This window comes from Callithrix jacchus, chromosome 1 (genome assembly GCF_049354715.1).
Source record: "Callithrix jacchus isolate 240 chromosome 1, calJac240_pri, whole genome shotgun sequence".
Taxonomy (NCBI): Eukaryota; Metazoa; Chordata; class Mammalia; order Primates; family Cebidae; genus Callithrix; species Callithrix jacchus.
In genome coordinates this window covers 97374735-97402142 of record NC_133502.1, presented here as the reverse complement: position 1 = coordinate 97402142, position 27408 = coordinate 97374735, and the positions used below count along the sequence as shown (strand labels likewise).

At 35.3% G+C, this 27408-nt stretch overlaps 1 protein-coding gene across 17 annotated transcripts in view; it reads right to left on the bottom strand.

Moving 5' to 3' along the window:
* AGTPBP1 (ATP/GTP binding carboxypeptidase 1) overlaps positions 1 to 27408 on the bottom strand; it is a 185195-nt gene that overhangs the window by 59824 nt on the left and 97963 nt on the right. For 9 of the 17 annotated variants that reach the window (XR_004744018.3, XM_078367459.1, XM_078367413.1 and 6 more), the window contains 4 exons: positions 18417 to 19123; positions 13615 to 13698; positions 11493 to 11579; positions 11260 to 11408 (listed from right to left, as the gene is read on the bottom strand). Coding sequence is in view for 15 of the 17 variants with exons in the window: in XM_078367459.1 (XP_078223585.1) it covers positions 11260 to 11408; positions 11493 to 11579; positions 13615 to 13698; positions 18417 to 19123 (1027 nt within the window). In the remaining 2 variants the exon portion in view is untranslated. The remainder of the gene's footprint in view (positions 1 to 11259; positions 11409 to 11492; positions 11580 to 13614; positions 13699 to 18416; positions 19124 to 27408) is intronic. The other 8 variants (XR_013533181.1, XM_035303469.3, XM_078367453.1 and 5 more) reach the window with 3 other exon arrangements.

The window sequence follows — 27408 nt, the reverse complement described above, 5'->3', positions numbered from 1 at the left end:
AACATCCAAGTAAAGGCCAAAGTTTTATTGAGGACATGGTCAGTTTTATGGGCAAATACAAAGAAAGATGAGGTGTTTTAGGTTCTAATCATTAATGTACTATAAATCATAGATTGGTAAAATGTTGGAGTTGATGTTAACACCCTCATTTAACAGATGAGGAGAACAAGAAAAGTTTAAAGTGGGGCTCTAAAAAACCTGAAGGCACCTATCATAAGCTGCATGTCAGTTGTATTCAGTGACTCTATGTAGAAAAAAATACATGCTTCTAACATGTCTATTATTACAGCTGCCATTTCAGATTCAGATTCAGGTGGATGCCATTTAGCCTCCATTCTCACAATTTGATTTTTCATCCTGACCAAAGAAGAAATAAATTCAATAAGTAGCATAAATAAAACCATACATAACCCAGGCCCTTCAGCATTACTAGAAGACAGAATATAACACACTTTAAAATTGTTTGTAAGTAGTAAAGTAAGCAAAGATATAGAGGGCAAATGGAACATTAAAATCAGGGTTGAAATCCTTACAGTAGATTTTAGAACAAAAAATGTTTAATGAGAGAAAAGAGGAACTTTATAATGACAAAGTCACAATTCATAATGAAAATATAATAATACTTAATATCAATGCATCCAGTAAGATCAACCTCCTACATAAAGCAGAAATTACAAAAGATATAAGCAGAAATCCACAGTGACATACTATTGATACAGTCTTCAAAACACTACTCAGAATTAGATGAATCAATTGAACAAAAAATAAAATATAGAGAACCAAATAACATAATCAATATGGCAAATTTTACATCTAAATATCAAATATATCATCCTAATACAGGTAAAAAATATATCTTATGTGAAGAAGATATATTCTTTATATCACTCTCGATAACACATAACACATTAATAAAAATAAAGATGTTATTTATATCTTCTCAATAATACATGATACATTCATAAAAATTGATAATATATATGACAACATATTACTAGCAAATTTTAAGCAAAGATATCCTTCTTTACTTGGAATTTGATGATAATATATCAAGATATAATACAAGAAGATTAAGGAATGTATCTTCTCAATAGCACAATACATTCATAAAAACTGATGATATATTACATTGCAAGGAAAACAACAGTAAATTTCACAAAACAGAAATATTACAAATCTCTGATCACAGTGTTCTAAAACTAGAAATTGCAAACAAAATCAAAAAACAAACAGGTAGGGTACCCATGCAGGAGGATGGAAGGAAGACTGATTTGGGATATCAGACCCTCAATAGGGTGGAGGAAGGCATCTGTTCAAATAGAAACCAGGGAGATTGTTACATAAACTGGAATTGATCAAATAAGTTAATAGGGCCCAAAATTATCTATGTTGGAGAAGAAAGTTGTAAATATGGAAAGAAAACAAGAACAAAGCCTGTGTTACTCACTTGAAAGTTAAAGTATAACCTCATGGAGTGTGTGTGTGTGTGTGTGTGTGTGTGTGTGTGTGTACACACACACATAAGCATGTACATACAAATATGGAAAACACTACAAATGTAAATTTCTGTGTAAATATTATGTATTAAATATACTCCCTAACTATCCATTGAGATAGTCTATAAACAGTAATAACCCAATAGCAATGTGTATACCAAGCATACAGATTTGTTTTTTAAACACCATTCTCTACTAAAGCAAAACGGCACAATTTAAGAAATGGCAGATTTCATTCTGGGGCAGGGAAAGGCAAGATGGGCCTTAAGCATCTTGCTGTGCCAAAAAGCACGGGCACCCATAAGGAATGATGGGGATATCTCAAAAGGGCACACACACCAGCATGTATAGTATCCCATTGGCCAAATTCTGGGCAATTTGATTATCAAAATAAATAATGATAGCAACAAATTATAACTCACAGAGTCAAATAGGAAACCAAGTCTATATTGATATTAATAAATTAAAAGCTTGAGAAGGAACAAGATATTTTGATAATCTCAAAGTACCTCAATGTAAAATACTAATTATAAAGAGAAAAAAGGAAATGTAGGAAAGCCACACAGCTAAATAATACAAAACTGTAAGGAGCACCCCAAAAGGTAAAACTGTATGAGGAACATTTGTCAGGAGGACTAATCCATTCTAGAGAGGCAGAAAAGATATGAAATAACTAATGTGGGCAATGGGGTGAGAATGCTACACACTAGACTCCAAAATTCTACTTTATTGCCTGGTTCCAAACGCGTTCAATTTATGTAAGAAGGTAGTTGAAAATCCTCATATAGAGTGACACAAAGATGGAAAGAGGGTGAAAGAGAAGCTTGGTACTGAAGCTCCAAGTCATTAAAATGCAAGACTGCCATCTAGTGGTGATTTCAGCAAATCCTTTCTAAGTAATGGGGGGGCAAGAGGGTGTGATGGATTGAAACAGATACAGCACTACTATTCAGCAACATACATTCTCAAATTCAGTATTCCAAAGGCAGTATTCTCTTTACAATTAAAAATATGGTAGGAAACATAGACATTTTAAAACTTCTTAATTTTAAAATCATCCACTTGTAAACAACATTAAGTATTCAACAGAATCACTTTTAAAAAGCTCAAAGAAAAGGGCAACTTAAAAGAGAAGCAACTGTCAGCCTGTTCATTTTTGGGGATACTGCCAAAGAACAAGACCTCTATTGGGCACATTTTCCGGAATCCAACACTTAAAATAGTCCCAGAACCAGTAAGCCCCAATCAAAAAAAAAAAAAAAAAATTACAGACAATAAGTACTCTCCTAACTAATACTTCTTCCTCATTTCAATCATGTATGACAAATAAATACTTCCAGATGAAGAAGTTCCCACTGCAAATATTTTCTTTGGTCACCAGGCCCCATCTTTAAAATGAATTATTGCTAGCTATAATTGCTTACAATGTTAAATTCTAGTTTACCAAAATACTGGTCCCTTTCTTTTAATTATGTTGATGTTAAGACAAACCAAGATTTGCTTTATGTTATACTGATATAACAAATCTAACGATAAGCTTAATAAAATATTACATCTACCTAAACAGCTCCCATAGCTTCTAACGACCTAGTTAAATACTTACAAATACATAGAAATAAAAAGAAAACTCACAACAGACAACTTCTCATCAGAATCTAGAAGGAATCCCCTATTAAATTTAAGGCAGATGGAGCAACACTGAAAAATCCAATGCAGAATATGCCTCATGATCTGTATCTTGCAGTTTGGGGGCTTTTTTTTTTTCTTTTTTTGCATTTTACATTTCAGATTCCACAGCTAAAATAAGTGTCACACTAAATAAATAAAGAAAACAATAAAGAAGCACAAAAAATAGGAAGCAAAAAAAAAACATCAATTGTAAGAATTTTAAAAAGGTTAAAATCATCCATTAAAAGACAAATGGTCAAAAAACAAAATTTAACCTCTTATTTATGAAAAAAAAAGCAAGGATACATCAAGCAAAGAAAGATGCTGAATAAGATAAATGTGAAAATTTTATACTATTAAAGGTATATATATACAAAAAGGAACACAGAAAACTTACAAAATTCTATGTGCCAAGTAACATCAAATTAAAATAGAAAAAAATATTTTTCTAAATGAAGGCTTAACAGAAACACTACATAACTAAAAGACTGTTAAGTATTTTTAAGTCTTAAGCAGCTAGAGAAGGCAAAAAATAAACAAAGATATAGAAAGTTGAATAGATGTGTAATATTAAATATAAAATAATATTTGTTTTTGAAGGGGGACAGAGTTTCCCTGTATCACCCAAGCTGGAGTGCAACAACACAATCTCAGCTCACTGAAACCTCCACCTCCTGAGTTCAAGTGATTCTCCTGCCTCAGCCACCTGAATAGCTAGGCCCATGCCACCTCACCCAGCTAAGTTTTTGTATTTTTAGTAGAGACAGGGTTTCACCATGTTGGTCAGGCTGGTCTGGAACTCTTGATCTTGTGATCCACCCACCTCAGCCTCCCAAAGTGCTGGGATTATAGGTATGAGCCACTGTGCCCGGCCAAATACAACATAATAAGAAATCTCCCTATACATATTAGTCTCTACCCCGCTAGTTGTTCCTGGCACAGAGCTCCTAAAACCATTGTCATTTCCTAAGCAGTGGAGGTGCTAGGAATAGCTTTCGTTCTACTGTTTGGTCTTTGACCCCACTTACTGACAAAGAGCATCTAAATCTCAGAAGATAGAAACAACTTCTACTCTAATGAGGCAGCTCTTGGTGTACTCCTTGATGGGGACTGGTCACCAAAAAGACCAAGCCATGATAAGAAGCTTGGAACTTTCAATCCCAAACTCCAGCCTCAAGGGAAAGGAACGGAGCTAGAAACCCAGTTAATAATCAATCATATCTACGTGATGAAGCCTCTGTAAAAATCTCCAAAGCACAGGATTCAGAGAGCTTCTGAGTGATGAAGGAATCCACATGCCAGAAGGGTGGTGCACTCCAACTCCATGGGGAAAAAAGCTCCTGTACATGGGACCCTTCCAGACCTACTTGTTTATCTGGCTATTCATCTGAATCCTTAAATCATATCCTTTGTAATATACTGGGAATTGTAATTCAGTGTTTCCCTGAGTCCTGTAAGCTGACAAAATAGCAAATTATCAAAGTGCGGAGGGTTATGGGTCTGTTTGTAACCAAATCAGAGAGAAGTATAATAACCTGGGGACCCACTACTTTTGACTGGCATCTGAAGTGAGGAGCAGTCTTGGGAGACTGAATCCTATAATCCTTGAGGTCTGCACTAACTCCAGGCAGTTTGTATCCTAACTAAATTATAGGAACGACACCCAGTTGGTGTCTGGAGAACAGAAGAACTGGAATGTGTGGAGAAAATCCCCACACATTTGGCCGCAGAAGTGTTGGAAGTGCTGTAAGTAGTAGAAAGAAAAAGAGTTGTTTTTTCTCTTCACTAAACAATGTATGTTAAATTATGTTGCCTACAAAGGATGACTATTATTTTCCAAGTGCCCATGAACACAAAAACTGACCAGATACATATCAAGCCACAAAAAATTACTGCACATCATAAATTCCACATCTGTGAACAAAATGGGTTAAATTTGAAAGTAATGAGAAAAGTCATCACAAAAATAATTCAACCAACTAAAATATAAATTCTTGCCCTAAATAATTCTAATCTAAAGGATACCAACATTACATACAATTACAATACCAACATTACATACAAAAAATAACAAGGAGATCTTAATATTAAAATCTGGGGCCAGGCGCAGTGGCTCAAGCCTGTAATCCCAGCACTTCAGGAAGCTGAGGTGGGTGGATCACAAGGTCAAGAGATCGAGACCATCCTGGTCAACATGGGGAAACCCCATCTCTACTAAAAATACAAAAAATTAGCTAGGCATGGTGGCACGTGCCTGTGATCCCAGCTACTCAGGAGGCTGAGGCAGGAGAATTGCCTGAACCCAGGAGGCGGAGGTTGCGGTGAGCCGAGATCGCGCCATTGCACTCCAGCCTGGGTAACAAGAGCAAAACTCCATCTAAAAAAAAAAAAAAATTGGGTGGGGAATACAGAACTAAGTTGTAATAAAGAGAAAATCTGAAACTTAAATACTCTAATCAACCGACAAAAATAAATTTAACAAATTAGAAGTTAGAAAAGGAAAAAATGTCAACCTGCAGAGAGGTAAAGGAAGAAATTAATAAGTAAAAAAACTTCCAAAATACATAATGAATAAAACCAGCTTTGTAAAATTATAAAACAAAACAAAATTAACTTTTAAGTATCAAAATATGGGGAAAAAACTAACCAAGAGAATAAGCAAATCTACATATTGCAGATAGCATACACAAATTTCTGCTACTGAATTTTTAAAATCTAAATGTCACTTACATAAAAACATACGATACAAATTATCAAGACTCCCTCAACAAAAAATAGAAAACTAGTCTAGACTGAGTTATAGAAAACTCTTCCCACCCAATTATAAGGTACAAAATCAGACAATTTTAGAAGGATTTTTTTTTTTTTTTTTGCAAATTTCATTAAAACATTTTGTTATTTAAACTGCTCCAGAACATAGGGTGGAGAAATAGAAGTCTTTACATTTAAGTGTTCAAGGTAAGATCAGCCTCCTTCCAAAACTAAAGAAAGATAGTTCTCCAAAAAGGAAACTGATTTGTCTAACTTATGATGAAAACTTTTAACAAAATTGTGACAAATCAAAAATAGCTGAATCATAAAAGATCAATTCACATGACCAAGCTGACTTATTCTAAAATCCAAGGGTGGCTTAATAACAGGAATATTATTAATATAATATAACACATCCAGAGGTTATAGAATAATATGGTCACATTACATTCATTGATAAATGCAAAAAAAATTTAAAAATCTGATTTTTGAAACAATAGACATTATTTCTTTTTTAGAAATAGAAAAAATATGTATCTCAAAACAATATGCTTAATGTAAATACTAGCAGCATTCCCATTAAAGTTAAAATAAAATACAAGGATGTTCAATGTATCCTTTTCATTTTAAACATTCTCAAAATTCTATACAAAAACAATGAAAGATTTACACTATAGCTATGAATCACAGAAATTCTAGGTATCTATCAAGAAAATCCAAAGTACCAACTCAGAAACTATAAGAACTAATAAAAAGTTCAGTAAGAAGGTTAATTTTCAAGTAAATATATAAAAATCAATAGCTTTCCTAAAAGTAATTATTTAAAAACAAAAGTACTCTTTCACATCAGAAACAAAGGTAAACAGAAATACAAAACTTACAAAAGAAAACTAAAAAGGTGAAGGCATAACAAAATTTGAATCAACAAAACAAAACATCACGTTCTTTAGTAGTAAGACTGGATATAAAAAGTTCTGACTCTCCCAAACTCTTCTACAAATTTAATCCAATAAAAATTTTTGGTATTTGATACAATTACTGTGAATCATATCTGAATAAACTATTCAGAAAAAATAGGAAAAGTCTTTAAGTTGCTTTTGAAAATTACGGGATATTAGATTACGTTTTAAAGTCAAGATAATTTAGAAACACAGTGGTACTAGAGCAACAAAAAAACCCCAAACATATACTAGTGTGTATGCAGGACCATAGATTATGAGAGCTGTGATTTTCAAACCAAAGGGAACACATGACCAAGAGGTAAAATAATTGAATTCAAATTCAAAAAGTAAAGAAGTATAAGCAAGTTATGGTGATGCTTTATCAATCAGGTTCTAATCTGTTTTTACTAACCTGACCATTGTCTGTAACAGCCCAACCAGAGCAACAATGTTTAGTGGCTTCTGAATGATATTTCGTACCTTTCTTTCATTAGTGGATCAGGTACACAGTTGTAAATGTGAAATGTCTAACAATTCAATAAATTCATCAACAACATTTTAAAACTTCTTGGAGAATGAATTTAGTTGTAGCTACTTAACCACTCAGAATAGGATTAAGTTAAATCCCAATTCACAGAAAATACTAAAATAAATCCGGATGGGTGCTGTTAAATATAAACACTGGAAACATACGATCAAATGCACTTCAAAAAGGCTGAACTAATTTAATACTTCCACCAGCACTGTAGTACCCATTTTCCCTAGTCTTCAGCAACATATGTTCATCCTCTTTAAGAAATCCAACTTCTAGGAATTCATGGCAATAATCAGAAACATATATGAAAACAAATAATTAAAAGTATCTACTGCAAGACAGCTTATAATTGTGAAATCTGGAGAAAGGCTTAAATCTTCAATCTGTTATCATTCAAGTCATTTATTGTACCTTACTCAACAGACTATTACTAACAATGCTGCTGAATAATATTTAATGGACATGAGGAAATTTTTTTTACAAATTATTGTATAGTTTTAAAAAAATGTAGTGTTACACATAAGCTTTCATACTGCAATCCCGGATCTATAAAAGAGTAAAATTTAATTTTAAAACCATGTGAATGTGAATAACTTTAAGAACAGATAACAAAATGTTAAAGAATTTTTTTTTGGATGCTCTCATTCTAAAGTTTGTTCTTTAAACTGTTTTTCATTTACTTACTTTCCTGTATTAAATATGTACTATTTTGTCATCAGAAAAAACATGCATTTTACCTGGCATACTGGTACTTCTATGAATTATAAATATAAATATCTGTGTATAATAATATTTATCTCAGCAATATTTAAAAAAGAAAGTAATTAGAAACAACTTAACTGTCTTACAAAGAAAGGTTTGGATAAATAAATTATAGTACTTCTATTGGATGTCTCCTAAAACTCTTTCACAGGAATATTTAATAACCAGAAAAAAAATGTTGATAACATAAAATTTGATTAAAACACAGAATATGAAATTGCATGGGTTATGAGTCTTATTTTTAAAAAATAAATGCATAACTATATGTATGCAGAAATTATACACTGCATTATAAAAAAGGCTGGTAAGAAGCAACAAATGTTAAAGTGATTATCTCTGGATGATGCATTGTCAATGGTTTTATTTTCTTCTTAACACCCTTCTGTTTTCCAAATTCACTACATAGTGAGTTTGGAAAGTGTGATATACATACAAGAATATCCAAAGAAGAAGGGGGAAGAAGGAGAGGAAATTTAAAAATAAAGCAGCCATCTGTCCCACTGCTTTGAATTAGTTTTAATTAAAGAATTTTATTCACTTTAAAATTTCAAATGACACCAGAGAAATTTATTTTATCTATCACATAAAGGTATAGGATTTTTAATAAACAGAGAAGCACTGCTCCAAAATATATATATATTTAATTTAAAACATTGTATTTTTTAATAAAGATTAAAGTGTTAAGGGTTCTATTTTTAAGTGAATAAATATAGTTAGTAAAAATGCAATATACTTGTAGCACTTCTGAAAATTATATTGACTATCATATCAGGAATATATATGTCTTTATATTTTACTCATAAGGAGCACCCAACATATAAATAAAACTATATTTAACTGTTCTTTTATCCTCTAAAAATATTATATAGCATCATTACCAGTTAAATAGGGAAATCACTGGGTTTCTTTACTTATTTTGATAATACTTAGAATGAGTTTCAGTTAAGGTAATTTTTAAAGTTAATTAAAAGCTTAAGGCTAACAAATATTTCTGAGAAATATCACATTCCATAATTAGTTTAAAATCACACACACAAAAAAATGTGAAAGACTGTATCAAGAATATTCCTATCACAATTCGCATAAATCAATATACCTGCTGAACTTTTAGTCAAAATATACGCATTTAAAAGGATAAAACATTTAAAAATTAATTACTTAAGCCATTTGAAAATCTTAGAAAAGTGTTTATAACTAAACCAGGTATTATGCTACCTAGTCTTCCTACAATTATTGCATTAAATAAATGAATCTGACTAAAGCTTTTTTTCATACATGTGAAGTAATTCCAGAGTAACACAATATCTTATTTTCCACATAAATAACAACCATTGGGGACAACTCCTTTAAGGGTTGAAAACATTAATTTTCAGAAATGTCCCCTTAAAGACCATTATCATATTCATGCTTTTAACAACTTAGAAGATTTAAATGAAATGGATGATATAGCTCTCATGTCTCAGTTGTTAAAAGCTTTTCAACCTTTCCAACAAATGATTGAGACCTTGGAGATTTTGTAACTTGTCATTCATACAGTTCTTCTCAAGCCCCAATATAAGTTTTCTTGTATGCCAGAAAAAAAAATTCTTTTCTTTTACACAAAAAGATTGCCATTATAACATTAATACTTGAAACTTGATGTTTCAATTTCAAAATGCTGATATTAAGTTCAAACAAGTATATTATTTTTGACTACCATAATGTTTGACTACCAGGTGTTTTACAAATAATTCTTAGTTTTGTATATATTAAAGTACTAAACAGAAAAATCTTGAATGAGGCTATATTTTTAAAAGTTTTGTGGGTACACTCAGTTTTTTTTTTAATGGTCTCATGAGACAAACAGTAGAGAAAACCAATGAAACAAAACACTAGTTCTATGAAAAAGTCAATAAAGCTGATAAACCTCTAAAGTTAGACTGACAAAGAAAAAAAGGGAAGAAATCATCATGAGCAGGAATTAATTAGGGGCTATCACTACAGACCCTGCAGAAATCAAAAAGATAGTAAGAGAATACTACCAACAACCCTGCACATACATTTAACAACTTAGAAGAAATGGACCGATTCCTAAAAAGCACAAACTACCACGACTCACTCAAGACAGAAGACATAATTTGTATAGCCCTAAAACTGTTAAAGAAATTTCATTTCTAATGGTGCACTGGCTCACACCTGTAATCCTAGCACTTTGGGAGGCCAAAGCAGGTAGATCGCTTGAGGTCAGGAGTCTGAGACTAGCCTGGCCAACATGGCAAAACCCCATCTCTACTAAAAATACAAAAATTAGCTGGGCATGGTGGCATGCACCTGTAGTCCCAGCCACTCAGGGGAGCTGAGGCAGGATAATCACTTGACACTGAGAGGTGGAGGTTGCAGTGAGCTGAGATCACACCACCGCACTCCTGCTTCAGCGATGGAGTGAGACTCCATCTCAAAAAGAAAAACGAAGTTATATTTCTAGTGTAAAAGATTACCAAGAAAGCGATCTCCAGATTCAGATGGTTTCACTGCAGAATTCTACCAAAGTTTACAAATTAATACCAATTCTACACAAGCGCTTCCAGCAAATAAGAGGCAGGAACACTTCCCAACTAATTTCATGAGGTCAGTAATACCATGATACCAAAAGCAGACACAGTACCAAAACAAAAAAAAAAAAAGAAAGAAAGAAAACTATAGACCAATATCCCTCATTAGTAGAAATAAAAAAATTCTTAACAAAATATTAGCAATTTGTATACAATGACCAAGTGGGGTTTATTCAAAAAAAAATGGTCTCATTCAACATTCAAAAATGAATCAACATAATAAACCGCAATAACAGGCTAAAGAAGAAAAATTACACAATCAGATGTCACCATCAGAGTATACTAGTAAACCTTTAGTTGCATTCACTCTGGATGAAATCAATCATTACACTTTAAAGGACTTGCAACATTTGAAATAGAGTTACTCTGTAACTCTATTTCAAATGTTGCGTAAAACCTGAATTTTAAGAACTAGAGAAAACAAGACACTGAAATATTTTTTAAAAGTTGATAATTTTTTTAAAAAACTTCTTTTCTACAGTTAAGATGCCTGCATGCCATCTCAATTGTCTTACCATAATTAAACTGACTGTTGGACTTCTCACAGTTAATGATGTTAAACCTGTAAGCAACACCTAGCCGCATTCCACTCACTTCAAAGTAAAACCACTGATGGTAATGATTGCTGTTTATATCTGAATTCAGAATAAGATCATATTCATTTCTGAAAATAAAACAGAAAGAAATCTAATGAAAATTAGGAAAATATCTGTGCACATACAAAATGAGAAAATCTTAAGTGACTTACTTTCTAATTTGAATTACTTTACGCAAATTCCCAGATTCAAATTTGGAGTTAAATTTCAAAATATCTCCTTCTTCTGGAATGGCATAACTAAATAAAAATTTTAAAGTAAGTATATTAAAATACATTGCATTTAAACAGATGAGCGAAAAGTAAATAAAATTATAATTAAAAATACATCACTATTGCCATATCACCTTCCTCATTATTTTTAAGCTAAGGAACAAAACAAGCACAATCACTGCATTAAATGTGGATAACATTTTTGGACAAAAACTCATAATTAGAGACTTGCTCTTATGTTTATACGGAGATAATAAGAACTCTTGCCTCACTGAATGCATGTCATTTCTAAAATACTTATTTTTATATAGAAAATAACATTTTTAAAACTGCTATGACCTGTACTGAGCAGCAATCATTCTCATAAACCATGTAGTTCTCCAGTGAAAATATTATTTTCAATTTGAAGAGCTAAATTACCTATTATCTTATTTAATTTAGCATCAGAAAGACACATGTGTTATCCTCATTTTACATACTGATTATTAAATAAGCATTTACCATGTATCTACTAGGTACCAGATACTGTTTGAGACATTTGTCTGTTTGGTTCCCTGACTGAATGCAAACTTTGCTCTTCTGGAGCCTACTCTCTAATAAGAGAAGACGATGACCCTAAGATGCTCAATGATTCTGTCCAATAGCACTGGTATGCCATACTCAGGGTTCCTGAGTTTCTGTTTCTATCACTTCTGCCTGTCTTATCTGACACAGAATTATAAATGTTGAAATAATTAAATAAATAAGGAATATATTTCTTCTATTTTATAACAACATTATTTCAAATGTAATCATTAGCTTTGCTGCAGCTTATACTCTTATCTAACAAAACCCTTTAAAGAAAGTGTTTTAGCCAGGCGCAGGAACTCATGCTTGTAATCCCGGCACTTTGGGAGGCCAAGGCAGGCATATCACCTGAGGTCAGGAGTTTGAGACCAGCCTGGCCAACATGGTGAAACCCTATCTCTACTAAAAATACAAAAAATTAGCCAGGTGTGGTGGTGCATGTCTCTAGTCCCAGCTACTCAGGAGGCTGAGGAGGGGAATTGCTTAAGCCCAAGAGGCAGAGGTTGCAGTGAGCTTAGATTGCACCACAGCACTCAAGCCTGGGCAACAAACAGAGTGAGTGAGACTGTCTCCCAAAAAAAAAAAAAAAAAAAGGTTTTTTTTTCCCTCCACATATGATTGGTAAGATGTGAAATTTTCAAAAAATATGATGAGGGAGAGAAGAAAGCCACTGAGGGCTAACTGAATTTCTCATATGAGAAGGCAGGTAACTAAATAATAGTCAAACTCAATATTCGTAATTTTCATTTATTTACTTCTATTTAAATACTAAAATGTGATATCAGTGAACAATCTTAAATAGTAAATGACTAGCATGAAAAATGCATTCCAAAGATTGAGCAGGCAACCTAAATGACTGAAGCCAATTATAAGCAGTGAGAGACATGAGGGTATTGGTGGGGACTGCGGAGAAGGATCAAGCAGATGCTCCTTTTAAAAAGATGGCAATTTGTTATCCTAATGAAATAAAGGCTCAGAATTGCAGGACAAGCCAGCATTTTACGTGAAATATCCACTCTCCTAAGTGAATTTCAATTTTTTAAAAACAAAACATCACTGTGTAACCTTTACCTTAAGCCCATTAAAAATCTACCTAAAAAGAAACAAGGGGTCCAAAGTGGCTCTGGCCAGAGGTCGTGGTGGTTGCGAAGGCGAGGTCATGAGTTCAAGGCTAACCTGAGCAACCATATAAGCTCAAACTGATTGGCCAAAAAAAAAAAAAGAAACAAAAGCTCATAATAGAGTGAAGTGAGTAAACATGATTTACCATTATATCCCAAAGGATGAAAACCTAATAAGGAGAAACTAGTTAGAAATTAATTATATTTTTTTATTTATTATTTTTAAAACTACCAACATTTTTCACAGAATTTTTATCTTTTAGAAATAACACTAAAATTTTATAGAAAAACTTAAAACTGATAAAAGTTTATTAAAATCAAGACTTACTATTCAAGTTTTTTGTGAAAAAAAAGAAAGAAAAATCAAGACTTACTTTGGGTTATCTAAGTCATATACTACACGATCTATGATATCACTCTGATGTATTAGCCTTTCAATATCTTGAGCAATTTTTGTCCTGAAATCATAAAGGTTTAATGAAAATGTATCATTATACACTAATGTACAACTTTCTCCAAAATAAATTTTGAATGAAAAAAGTGTATAAAAATTTCTTAAAATTAAAATGATCATTCCTCAATATATTTTGCATACCAAAAAATTAGCAGTATGTAACAAGACAAAAATCAGTATCAGAATTTGACTTCTAGAAAATAACAACACAGAATACACCCACAAGTCCAATCATTAAAAAAAAAAAAACCCTTGAATATCTATTATGCCTTTCTACATAGAAATGACATGGTTTCATTGTCTAACCCTTAGGGAAACAATTTTGTATACTTAATAGCAGCATTACTAGAAGGTATAAAGATCTGAAAAGCCAGAGATTATATAAGAATAAGAATTTTTTTTTAAACCAACTGACTGGAATTTAGCTAAAATGCAACTGGCAATCAGCCTGCATGTTCTATAGAATCTCTCTTTTGTGGTAGGAAAAGAAAGGTAGAGGGAAGGGAAACACCTATTTGAGGGAGCAAAGGATGATTCCCTGAGTATGCAAAATTCTCTAGACTTGAGCTCTCCCTGAATCAGTCCAACAAAATAAACACTAACTACCCTATCACTGTCCTAGAAGACTAAGTCACCCTTACAGAACCCACAATTGACTCCATCAATATTTAAGCGAAGGAAGACAACAATCACCAAACTGTGTCAAAACAGGTGACACCAGCTGGGCTTGGTGGTTCACACCTGAAATTCCAGCACTTTAAAAAAAAAAAAGAAAAGAAAGAAAAAAAAAACAGGTGACACCAAAATGTGGATTTGGTTCCTAAAGCCAGATTGTCTGGAACTTCAGGTAGACTGGCCACAAAGCCCTGCTAGTGTCAATACATAGCTACTTTTCATGTAAAACTTATTCTTAAAGAGGAAGGTGATTATATGTACTGATTTAAATTTCAAGTTTGTTCATTTCAGCTAAAGATAAGTAATGCAGATTAGAACTGTGGCTTATAGATTTATTGAGAGCAGGGTGAGAAAGTGTACCAAAATAGTTTATAAAAAAAAAATCTCAAGAATGCTTTAAACACTGACAGTCTTAAACTTCAGGCAAATCTGAAATTAGTCTCCTGCACAAAGACACTTTTCCATGATTGAAGGATATTAACTCTCATATAGTTTAGAAATATATCTAACAATAACAATTAGGGTAGATTCTTGGCTTAAATTCAAAATAAGCCAAGAACCTACCCTAATTGAAAACTTAAAAATTACCAGGAAAATATCAGAAGGTATGATAGTTAAACATATAAACAAAGGACTAAAAAAGCAAGTATAACGCTAAAACTTTTAATCTACTAATTAAGCAGTTAAGTACAATTTACTTTTAATTTTATCCTACAAAAAATAACTCATTACTGACACAGTAGTCTATCAGAAAGAAAAGATCTAGTATCAAAAAATTAAGCTAGACATTCTTAATTTAATATCATAACTTTAAAACACCAATTCTAAAAAAACAAGCTTTTTAAAAAGCTATCAGTTATAGTAACACATAAATAAATTCAGAATTTACATCAACCAGATCATCAATAGTGAAGGATATGGCACTTTTATATATTCAAAAATACCACACATAAATTTTAGTGTTCAAGTATGGGTGAATGACTAAATAGATCTCTTTATCAGAATAATTTATTTAATTAATAAGGTTGATATATCCCACAAATATGTAAAAGTTAATATTCACAAAGGCTTGGCTTTTGTTTTTTTAGCAAAATGGTATGAGAAGGCTGGTTTTAACAGCTCAGTTCCACAGCAATGTTCCATAATGCAAAACAGTATCAAAGAACATGGGCCCAACAGGGGCCAGCGGGTACAAGAACTGAGTGAGGCTGATAGGCAGAACTGTGGAAAACTGAGGACTATAGCTTCTGTCTAAAAACAAGCTGACTGCTACCAAGTATGAAACAGCTATGAAAGTTACTGACAACCTTCAAGAAACACCAGAAATTTGGACTTCTTTGGGAGATGTGGAATCTCCCAAATTTTAAATGCTGGCAATTGGTTTTAAAAAAAAAAAAAAAAAGCCACTATGAAAGTTAAGCCAAATCATGTGCAAGTTGAAAACAACCTATATGCCTCTGTTTGCAAACCTGTTTGCAAAACCAGGGTATTTTGGGGGGCATAATTGCCCATTTATATTAGACTACAACTAAGACACTTGAGGGAAATCTTTGCCCCGCCCTATGCCCCTAGAAGGGAGGCCGGGCACAGTGGCTCACGCCTGTAATCCCACCACTTTGGAAGACAGAAGAGAGTGAGGTCAGGAGTTTGAGACCAGCCTGGTCAACATAGTGAAACCCAGTTTCTACTAAAAATATAAAAATTAGCTGGGTGTGGTGGCATGTGCCTGTACTCCCAGCAACTCAGGAGGCTGAGGCATGAGAATCTATTTATTTATTTATTCATTCATTCTTTTTTTTTTTTATTTTTTGAGACAGTCTTGCTCTGTCACCCAGGGTGGAATGCAGTGGAACGATCACGGCTCACTTCAGCCTCTGCCTCCTGGGTTCAAGCAATGCTCCTCCCTCAGCTTCCTGAGTCGTTAGGACTATAGGCATGTGCCACCACACCCAGCTAATTTTTGTATTTTTAATAGAAACAAGGTTTCAACATATTGGCCAATCTGGTCTCAAACTCCTGACCTCAAGTGATTTACCCACCTTGGCCTCCCAAAGTGCTGGGATTGAGGGGTGAACCACCACAACCAGGCCCCAAGACCTATTTAAATCCCCCCTTACCTTCAGCTATCACATCTGTAGGTCTTGACAGCTTATCTGATTAAGGAATCCAAACTCTCATTCCTGAGTGGTTCAGCCCCTGGGGATCATTCTCATTCCAGGGTGGCTGTGATATCGCCATTTACAGTTAAAATTGGGCAAGGGAGTAAGCAAGAGGCCAATTATTGGATTGCCTGTGTTCCACACACAGTCAACTGATTGCCATTGTGTAAAAACAACCCTACCTCTATTAGCTGATCTGGGTCAATCACCTGTGTCAAGATGGTAAGCCTTTCCCCTCACGTACTGGTCCTAGATACAAGGAGTCCAGAGTACCCCATTGGCAACCACGGCTTGTTGTTATATTGAACCCTTGCTGTGTCCCATGGTAAGACTGCATCCACTTAGGGAATGAGGACTTCTAACCCTGCAGAGCCCAGAGGTGGAGGGACAGAAAACAGAAAGTCCCTGGGTAGATACTGGATGTTACACTAAATAGGGCCACTTCTGTTCCCACCTCCTAGTTCCCAGGCCTATGTATTTCTACCAAACTATGTAAACATTTCTAATTTAGTGTATGTACTGCATGCTGCAATATGGCAACCCAATCATGCAGAGGATTTCCTGAGTTACAGCTTCACCTGGGGCTTTTGAAGACCCCTCTCCATGAGGCCAGCTGCCTCTGGATGATGCCATCTGTAACATGGCAGATGCCCTGGCACAGGCCCACTCCCACACATCTTTCCCAGGGAAGTAAGTCCCCCAATCTGATGCTATGATGTGTGGGATGACACACCTGTGGATCAAGGGGCCAACCAGTGGCACTAAATATACACTAAGTAAAAATAATGAATTATATAGACACTACAGGTAAAAAACAAATAAATAAGATACAGTTATTTTCTGAAAGGAACTTATAGTCTAAGGAGAATCAAATACTCACAGCAAGTTCTTCCTTGTTCATTACATACTATACTTGTAACAAGGGATACAATTTTTTTTTCAGATACTGATATAAGCCATTATCATAAAACCTTCACCAAAACCAGTCCAGATATACCAAAAAAAAGTATTTTTATATGATAAATATTAACTACTTGGCAATATTTAATATTATTTGTAATATCTAATCTTACTGGGCAATATTTAATAACCTAGTTACTGCTTTTATGAATCCCATATTTTTCTCTTATGTATTTCTAACTAAAATGTTTTCCAATTAAAATTTCAAATTTTACAACAAGATAATCTGTCCACATTGCTTTATAATGTATTTTTATTTTTTTAGTTTTTAATTTTTGTTAGTACACAGTAGGGGTGTGTGTGTGTGCATGCATGTGTGTGTGTGTGTGTATGTGTATGTGTGTATATATATATATATTTATAGAGTACATGAGATATTTTGATACAGGTGTACAATGCATAATAATCACAACAGGGTTAAAGGGGTACCCCTCACTTCAAACATTTATCCTTTCTTTGTGTTGCAAACAATCCAGTTATACTCTTTTAGTTATTTCATAAAAGCACAATAAATTACTGTTGACTATAGTTGCCCTGTTGTGATTTATAGCCTATTTTAAAATCATATACTTAAATCAAGTTCAAACAACAAATTACTAAGTTAACAAATATTGCTAACGTAATATTTATTCAAAGATTATTAAATCTGTTTTTACATTTTGAGATTCAGTATTAATAGAAAATTTCTAAACTATCCAATGGTCAGATTTATCATTCTGGCTTCCTCTGAATAAGGAATGTTCAAGAAATAAAGTAAACCAACAAGGGCAATTTCAAAAATCCAAAATTTCCAAAGCAGAATTTAAAAATACAGTAACTTATAACTCAGAATAATTATCTTCCTAAATACCCAAAGTAATGCTTTTTAAGTCTGCCTCATATCTTGACAATAGTCTTATTTAGAAGAGAGAAGAAATATGTAACTCACCTTTGTACACCATACGGCCTTTCTAAAATAGGCTCTTTGAATGGAGGCGGAATGTGACCAAAATAATCAGGATAAGCCACCTCTGAATATTCTGGGACAGACTTTGTATTTTTCACAATCTCAATATAGAGGTCTGGGTCATGGAGGGTTGGTCCATCAGGTACTTCAACTGATGCTTGTTCTACTGATGAGTTTGACTCAGTATCTTCATCTTCAGTTTCAACTCCAGTGCAGCAAAGCTTCCCTAGCTGAACTGTTCTTCCCTCAAACAGGACATTTCCACAAGCGGCCATGTGTGGACATGCTTTAGCACATGTAAGGACAGTGAGAGGAAGACTGCAGTCCTTCTTCGTTTCTGCAGTAAAACCCGGGGCTGTTTGAGAAGGAATATTCTGCAATGTAATTCGGTCCAAGGCCTTCACAATATCATTGTTTAAACCATGAACTGATGAAATAGTTCTATTTTGATCACCTGGCTGCTGTTGTAATGTTCTATCATCTTTAATATTTTCTTTTGCTAGATCCATAAAGGTGGACTTCTTTTCACCTTCATCTCCTCTAGAAGGTATGTTCTCCTTCATTACAACTTTTCCTAAACTGCCAGAATTCCCAGATGTTTCCTCGCCTGCTGTAGGAACAACAATAGGACCACGTACTTTTCCCTCAAATACAAAAGGTTTTGGTTCTTTGGAGATTAAATCATAGTCCTTTGAAAATTAAAAAAAAAAGTTTAATCTTTTAACTGTAAATATTAAAACATATTAACAAAACTAATACATTCATTTTATATATTGCTTCAGAAACCTTTGAAAATTTTAAAGATGGATAAAACAGGATATGTTTTCACTTCACTAACAAAAGACAAAATTTTTAACCACAACAAAATTTATAACATCTACTTTACTTTTTGTATTATAACAATAGTGTCTGTGACGGTATCACAGAAATGTGGGAAATCTTAGAAGAGTAGAAACACTTAAATAATTCAAAATTCTATTAGGGACAACAACTAAATTGTTATTCATTAATGCAATAATGAATAAGAGTATCTATTTTGTGCATAAATATGAAGTGTCTATTTTGTGCCAAGCCTTGTTTCAGGTACTTAAGACACTTAAAAAGCCAACTCTTCCCTTTTGTAGCTTACATTTTTATAGGAGTAGAAGAGAGGACTGTCAATACAACAAGTAATAAATACAATATATATTTTATATATAGAACATCAGAAGGGTAACATTACAAGAGGCAAGGCCAGGCACAGTGGCTCATACCTGTAATCCCAGGGAGGCTAAGACACCATGTTGGCCAGGCTGGTCTTGAACTCCTCGCCTAAGGTCAGGAGTTCAAGACCAGCCTGGCCAACAGGGTGAAACCCTGTCTCTACTGAAAATACAAAAATTAGCCAGACATGGTGGAATGCCTGTAATCCCAAATACTCAGAAGGCTGAGGCATGAGACTCACTTGAAACCAGGAGGTGGAGGTTGCAGTGAGCCGAGATCATGCCATTGCACTCCAGCTTGGATGACAAAGTAAAACTCTATCTCCCACCCCAAAAAGAAAAAAAATAAAAGAGGGCAGGATGGGCAGGACATAATGTGGATTGGGAGAACCAAGAGAGCAGAGGGAGGTGGCAACTCTAAATGTCATTAAGTAGGGAGCCTCACTGAGCAGGTGAAATAGAAGCAAAGACTTTAAGAAGGTGAGGGCACCACACAAGGGGTGTATTCCAGGCAGAGAGGACTGCAGGACATAGCTCCCAGAGTGGAGGAATACGGGAGGTGTTGAAAGAACAGCAAGGATGGGATGGCTGGGAAAGAATGAGTAAGATGAATGCCAAGCACTGGAGAACCATACAGATTATACAAATTTGGGCTTTTACTTTGAATGAGATTGGAAGATAAGACAGGAAGGAATGCCATGACATGAGTTATTTTTGAAAGATAAGATCCTAGTCCAGGGTTTCTGAATGACAGCAGCAAACATTTTGGGCCAGATCATTCTTTTTTGGATAAGGTGGTATATTTAAGTCATTTCCAAAATTTTGTTATTATACAAAACGGCAATAAAAATCTTTTTTGCAAAGAATTTTTCCTTTGTTTATAATGATTTCCTAAGCACTGAAATGTACTTACAAAATCAGATATTATCATCAATTTTAATACTTACTGCAAACTGATCAGAACACCAAACTCTCCAAAAACACTTGTATCAATGTGTATTTCCAGTAACTATACATGAGAGTATCTATTTCAACTGCTCTATTCTTTGCCAACATTTGATAGATACTAGAGTGTTTTTAAAAAAAATTTTGGATGTGGTAGATAAGAAATATTATCTTACTGCAATTTTAATTTGCATTTCTTTGACTACTAGGAAGCACTTTTCTATATATCTGTTAAGCAATTGCAATTCTTCATAGGTAACTTTTTTGTTCCTGGATACAGGGTTCCCTTATTTTGTGGTATAAATTTTCATGTTAAAAAATTTGTATACATACACATACACTAATCCTCCAGCTGACCCACTGTTTGAAAATACTTTTCTGGATTTGCAATTGATCTTTTAATTTGGGTTAATTTATTTATATACATTATGGAATCAAAATTAAGAATCTTCCATTGTGATTCATTCATGCTCACTGTATACAAAGCAAGGATTCAAAGATAATTCACAGGACTCCCTATAGCTAAGCCAAGAAGACAGTGGAAGCACTAAGGAAGATATAAGTAGTTCCACATTAAAAGGGCTAAAGGGGTAATACATTTGCATTAAAAAACATGTTTTGGGAGGGGAGGATCCAAGATGGCCAAATAGGAACAGCTCTGGAGGGCAACAAAGCAGAGAGTGATCACTGCATTTCCAAACAAGTTTTTACTGCCCACAGACCAGGAGATTCCCAGCCGAAAAGCACCACAAGTTTCCAACACAGCTGTTTCAGCTGGGGCCACACATTTCAGCACAAAAACTCACACAAATCTGGGCAGCCATTTCAACTGGCGCCTAGAATGCCTGCAAGACAGAGTCGCCCATTCAACTGAAAAAGGGGGGGCTAAAACAGGGAGCCAGGTGATCTGGCCTGGCAGGTCCCATCCCCATAAAGACCTGCAATCTGAAACACTCTGGATTGAAAGTCTAGCAGTAAGCACAGCTGGACCCAGGATGGTCCAGCTCAGTAGGGGGAAGGGCATCCAACGTTGCCGAGGCAGTCCGCCATTACTGAGGCAGACCACTCTTACTAAGGCAGTTGTAACTGTACCTCTGTAAACGAAACCACAAGGAAGTTTACACAGCAGCAGGGAAGAGCCTGCAGCAGCTCACCAACACCTCTGCTGGCAGACTGTGACTAGACTACCTCCTTGCTGGGCACAGCATCCCTGAAAAAAGGCAACAGCATGTCGGGAACTTATAAATAAAGCCCCACCTTCCCAGGACAGAGCCCCTGGGAAAAGAGGCGGTTATGAGTTCCGCTGCAGCAGACTTAAAGGTACCTACCCAGCAGCCCTGAACAGAACAACGGAGCTCCCAATACAGTACTTGAGCTCCTATAAAGGACAGACTGTCTCCTCAAGCAGCTCCCTGATCCCTGTATATCCAAAGAGACATCTCATAAAGGAGAGCTCAGGCTGGCATCTGGTGGGTACCCTTCTGGAACGAAGATAGCAGAAGAAGAAACCAGTAGCAACCCTAGCAACCCTTACTGTTCTGCAGCCCCCGCAGGTGATCTCCAAGCAAGGAGGGTCTGGAGTGAACCTCCAGCAGTCCTGCGGCAGAGGGGCCTGACAGAAGGAAAACTTAGAAACAGAAAGAAATAGCTTCAAAAGCAACAAAAAAGATATCCACTCAGAGACCCCATCCAAAAGTCACCAACTAAAAAGACCACAGGTAGATAAATCCATGAAGATGGGAAGAAACCAGTAAAAAAAAGGATGAAATCACCAAAAACCAAAACATCTCTCCTCCTCCAAGGATCACAACTCTTCACCAGCAAGGGAACAAAGCTGGATGGAGAATGAGTCTGATAAATTGACAGAAACAGGCTTCAGAAAGTGGGTAACAACAAACTTCTCTAAGCTAAAAGAACAGGTTCTAACCCAAGGCAAAGAAACTAAGAATCTTGAAAAGAAGTTAGACTAACTAGAATAAACAGCTTAGAAAAGAACATACATGACTTGATGGAGCTGAAAAACACAGCTTGAGAACTTGGCAAAGTATGCACAAGTTTCAGTAGCCAAATCAACCAAGCAGAAGAAAGGATATCAGAGATCAAAAATCAACTCAATGAAATAAAATGAGAAGGCAAGCTTAGAGGAAAAAGAAATGAACAAAGCCTCCAAGAAATATCGGATTATGTGAAAAGACCTAATCTGCATTTGATCGGTGTACCTGAATGTGATGGAGAGAATGAATCCAAGCTGGAAAACCCTCTTCAGGATATTATCCAGGAGAACTTCCCCAACCTTGCAAGGCAAGCCAACATTCAAGTCCAGGAAATACAGAGAACACCACAAAGATACTCCTCAAGAAGAGCAACCCCAAGGCACATAATCATCAGATTCAACAGGGTTGAAATGAAGAAAAAAAATGCTAAGGTCAGCCAGAGAAAGGGCAGGTTACCCACAAAGGGAAGCCAATCAGACTTACAGTGGATCTCTCAGCAGAAACCCTACAAGCCAGAAGACAGTGGGGGGCCAATATTCAACAACCTTAAAGAAAAGAACTTTCAACCTAGAATTTCATATCCAGCCAAACTAAGCTTCATAAGCAAAGGAGAAATAAAATCCTTTATGGACAGCAATTGCTGAGAGATTTCGTCACCATCAGGCCTGCCTTAGAAGAGCTCCTAAAAGAAGTTCTAAACATGGAAAGAAACAAACAGTACCAGACCCTCCAAAACATACCAAATGGTAAACAGTATCGACACAATGAAGAAAGTGCATCAACTAATGGGCAAAACAACCAGCTAGCATCAAAATGACAGCATCAAATTCACACATGACTATATTAATCTTAAATGTAAATGGACTAAATGCCCTAATCAAAAGACACAAAATGGCAAATCAGATAAAAAGTCAAGACCCATCGGTGTGCTGTATTCAGGAAACCCATCTCATGTGCAACGACACATACAGGCTCAAAATAAAGGGATGGAGGAAGATTTACCAAGCAAATGGAAAGCAAAAAAAAAAGCAGGAGTTGCAATCCTAGTCTCTGATAAAATGGACTTTAAACGAACAAAGATCTAAAGAGACAAAGAAGGGCATTATATAATGGTAAAAAGATCAATGCAACAAAAAGAGTGGATGATCCTAAATACATACTCACCCAATACAGGAGCACCCAGATATATAAAGCAAGTTCTTAATGACCTACAAAGAGACTTAGACTCCCACACAATAATAGTGGGAAACTTTAACACTCCACTCTCAATATTAGACAGATCAATGAAACAGAAAATTAACAAGGATATCTAGGACTTGAACTTAGATCTGGACCAAGCAGACCTAAGAGATATCAACAGAACGTTCTACCCCAAATCCACAGAATATACATTCCTCTCAGCACCACATCACACCTACTCTAAAACTGACCACATAATTGGTTAAGTAAAATCACTCCTCAGAAATGCAAAAGAATGGAAATCATAACAAACAGTCTCTCAGACCACAGTACAATCAAATTAGAACTCAGGATTAAGAAACTAACTCACAACTGCATAACTTCATAGAAACTGAACAACTGGCTGCTGAATGTCGACTGGATAAACAATGAAATGAAGGCAGAAATAAAAATGTTCTTCAAAACCAAGAACGAAGACACAACGTACCAGAATCTCTGGGATGCATTTAAAGCAGTGTCTAGAGGAAAATTTATAGCAATAAATGCCCACATGAGAAGTGAGGAAAGATCTAAAATCGACACCCTATCATCAAAATTGAAAGAGTTAGAGGAACAAGATAAAAAAAAAAAACTCAAAAGCTGGCAGAATACAAGAAATAATTAAGATCAGAGATTAATAATTAAGATTTTTTTTTTTACAAAAAAACTCTGTAAATCCAGGAGCTGGTTTTTTAAAAGATCAACAAAACAGATGACTAGCCAGATTAATAAAAAAGAAAAGAGAGAAGAATCAAACAGATACAATAAAAAACGATAAAGGGGATATCATCACCAATCCCACAGAAATACAAACTACCATCAGGGATTACTACAAACAACTCTATGCACATAAACCAGTAACTCTGGAAGAAATGGACAGATTCCTAGACACTTGCACCCTCCCAAGCCTAAACCAGGAAGAAGCTGAAACCCTGAATAGACCAATAACAAGGGCTGAAGATGAGGCAGCAATTAATAGCCTACCAACCAAAAAAAATCCAGGTTGAGATGGGTTCACAGCCCTATTCTACCAGATGTACAAAGAGAAGCTGGTACCACTCCTGATACTATTCTAAACAATAAAAAAGAGGGAATCCTTCCCAAATCACTTTATGAGACTAACATCATCTTCATATCGAAACCAGGCAGAGACTCAACAAAAAGAGAAAACTTCAGGCCATGGATATGATGATGAACACAGATGAAAAAATCTTCAATAGAATACTGGTAAACCGAATGCAACAGTACATCAAAAAGCTTATCCATCACGATCAAGGAGCCTTCGTACTGGGGATGCAAGACTAGTTCAACATACGCAAGTCCATAAACAAAATCTACACAAGTCTATAAACAGAACCAAAGACGAAAACCATATGATTATCTCAATAGATGGCCTTCAACAAAATTCAACAGCCCTTTATGCTAAAAACTCTCAATAAATTAGCTATCAATGGAATGTATCTCAAAATAATAAAAGTTATTTATGAAAACCCACAGCCAATATCATATCAAATGGGTAAAAACTGGAACCATTCCCTTTGAAATCTGGCACTAGACAAGGATGCCCTCTCTCATCACTCCTATTCAATATAGTATTGGAAGTTCTAGCCAGAGCAATCAGGCAAGAAAAAGAAATAAAGGGTATTCAATTAGGAAAGGAGGAAGTCAAATTGTCTCTATTTGCAGATGACATGAATGTATATTTAGGAGACCCCATTGTCTCAGCCCAAAATCTCCTGAAACTGATAAGCAACTTCAGCAAAGTCTCAGGATACAAAATCAAAGTGCAGAAATCACAAGCATTCCTATACACCAATAACAGACTAACAGAGAGCCAAATCAAGAGTGAACTTCCATTCACAATTGCCACAAAGAGAATAAAATACCTAGAAATACAACTAACAAAGGATGCAAAGGACCTCCTCAAGGAGAACTACAAACAACTGCTCACAGAAATAAGAGAGGACACAAACAGATGGAAAAACATTCCATGCTCACAGTTAGAAAATGGCCATATTGCCCAAAGTAATTTATAGATTTAATGCTATCCCCATCAAGCTACCAATGACTTTCTTCAGAGAATAGGGAAAAAACATCTTAAACTTCATATGGAACCAAAAGAGAGCTCGCAGAGCCAAGACAATCCTAAGCAAAAAAGAACAAAGCTGGAGGCATCACTAGCTGTCTTCAAACTATACTACAAGGCTACAGTAATCAAAACAGGTTGGTACTGATACCAAAGCAGAGATATAGACCAATGGAAGAGAACACAGGCCTCGGAGGCAATGCCACACATCTGCAACCATCTGGTCTTTGACAAACCTCACAAAAACAAGCAATGGGGAAAGGATTACCTGTTTAATAAATGCTGTTTGGAAAACTGGCTAACCACGTGCAGAAAGCAGAAACTGGACCCCTTCCTGACACATTACACTAAAATTAACTTCAGATGGTTTAAAGACTTAAACATAAGACCTAACACCATAAAAACCCTAGAAGAAAACCTAGGCAAAACCATTCAGGACATAGGCATAGGGAAGAACTTCATGACTAAAACACCAAAAGCAATGGCAACAAAAGCCAAAATAGACAAATGGGATCTAATTAAACTCTAGAGCTTCTGTACGGCAAAAGAAACAATCATGGCCGGGCGTGGTGGCTCATCCTTGTAATCCAAGCCCTTTGGAGGCCAAGGCGGGTGGATCACCTGAGGTTGGGAGTTCAAGACCAGCCCAACCAACATGGTGAAAACCTCGTCTTTAAAAATAAAAAAGAAAGAAAAGAAACGATCTTTAGAGTGAACCAGCAACCAACAGAATGGGAAAAAATTTTACCATGTACCCATCTGACAAAGGGCTAACATCCAGAATCTACAAAGAACTAAAACAGATTTATGAGAAAAAGGCAAAGGTGGGCAAAGGATATGAACAGACACTTTTCAAAAGAAGGCATATATGAGGCCAAGAAACAGATGAGAAAATGCTCATCATCACTGGTCATTAGAGAAATACAAATTAAAACCACACTGAGATACCATCTCACACCAGTTAGAATGGCGATCATTAAAAAATCTGGAGACAACAGATGCTGAAGAGGATGTGGAAAAATAGGAACACTTTTACATTGTTGGTAGGAGTGTAAGTTAGTTCAACCATTGTGGAAGACAGTACGGCAATTCCTCAAGGACCTAGAAATAGAAATTCCATTTGACCCAGCAATCCCATTACTGGGTATATACCTAAAGGATTATAAATCGTTCTATTATAAAGACACATGCACATGTACGTTCATTGCAGCACTGTTTACAATAGTAAGGACCTGGAACCAACCCAAATGCCCATCAATGATCGACTGGACAAGGAAAATGTGGCACATATACACCATGGAATACTATGCAGCCATAAAAAAACGAGTTCATGTCCTTTGTAGACACATGGATGAATCTAGAAACTGTCATTCTCAGCAAACTGACTCAAGAACAGAAAATTAAATGCTGCATTTTCTCACTCATAGGTGGGTGTGGAACAATGAGAACACATGGACACAGGGAGGGGAGCATCACACACTGGGGTCTGTTGGGGGTCAAGGGGAGGAACAGTTGGGGGTGGGAAGGTT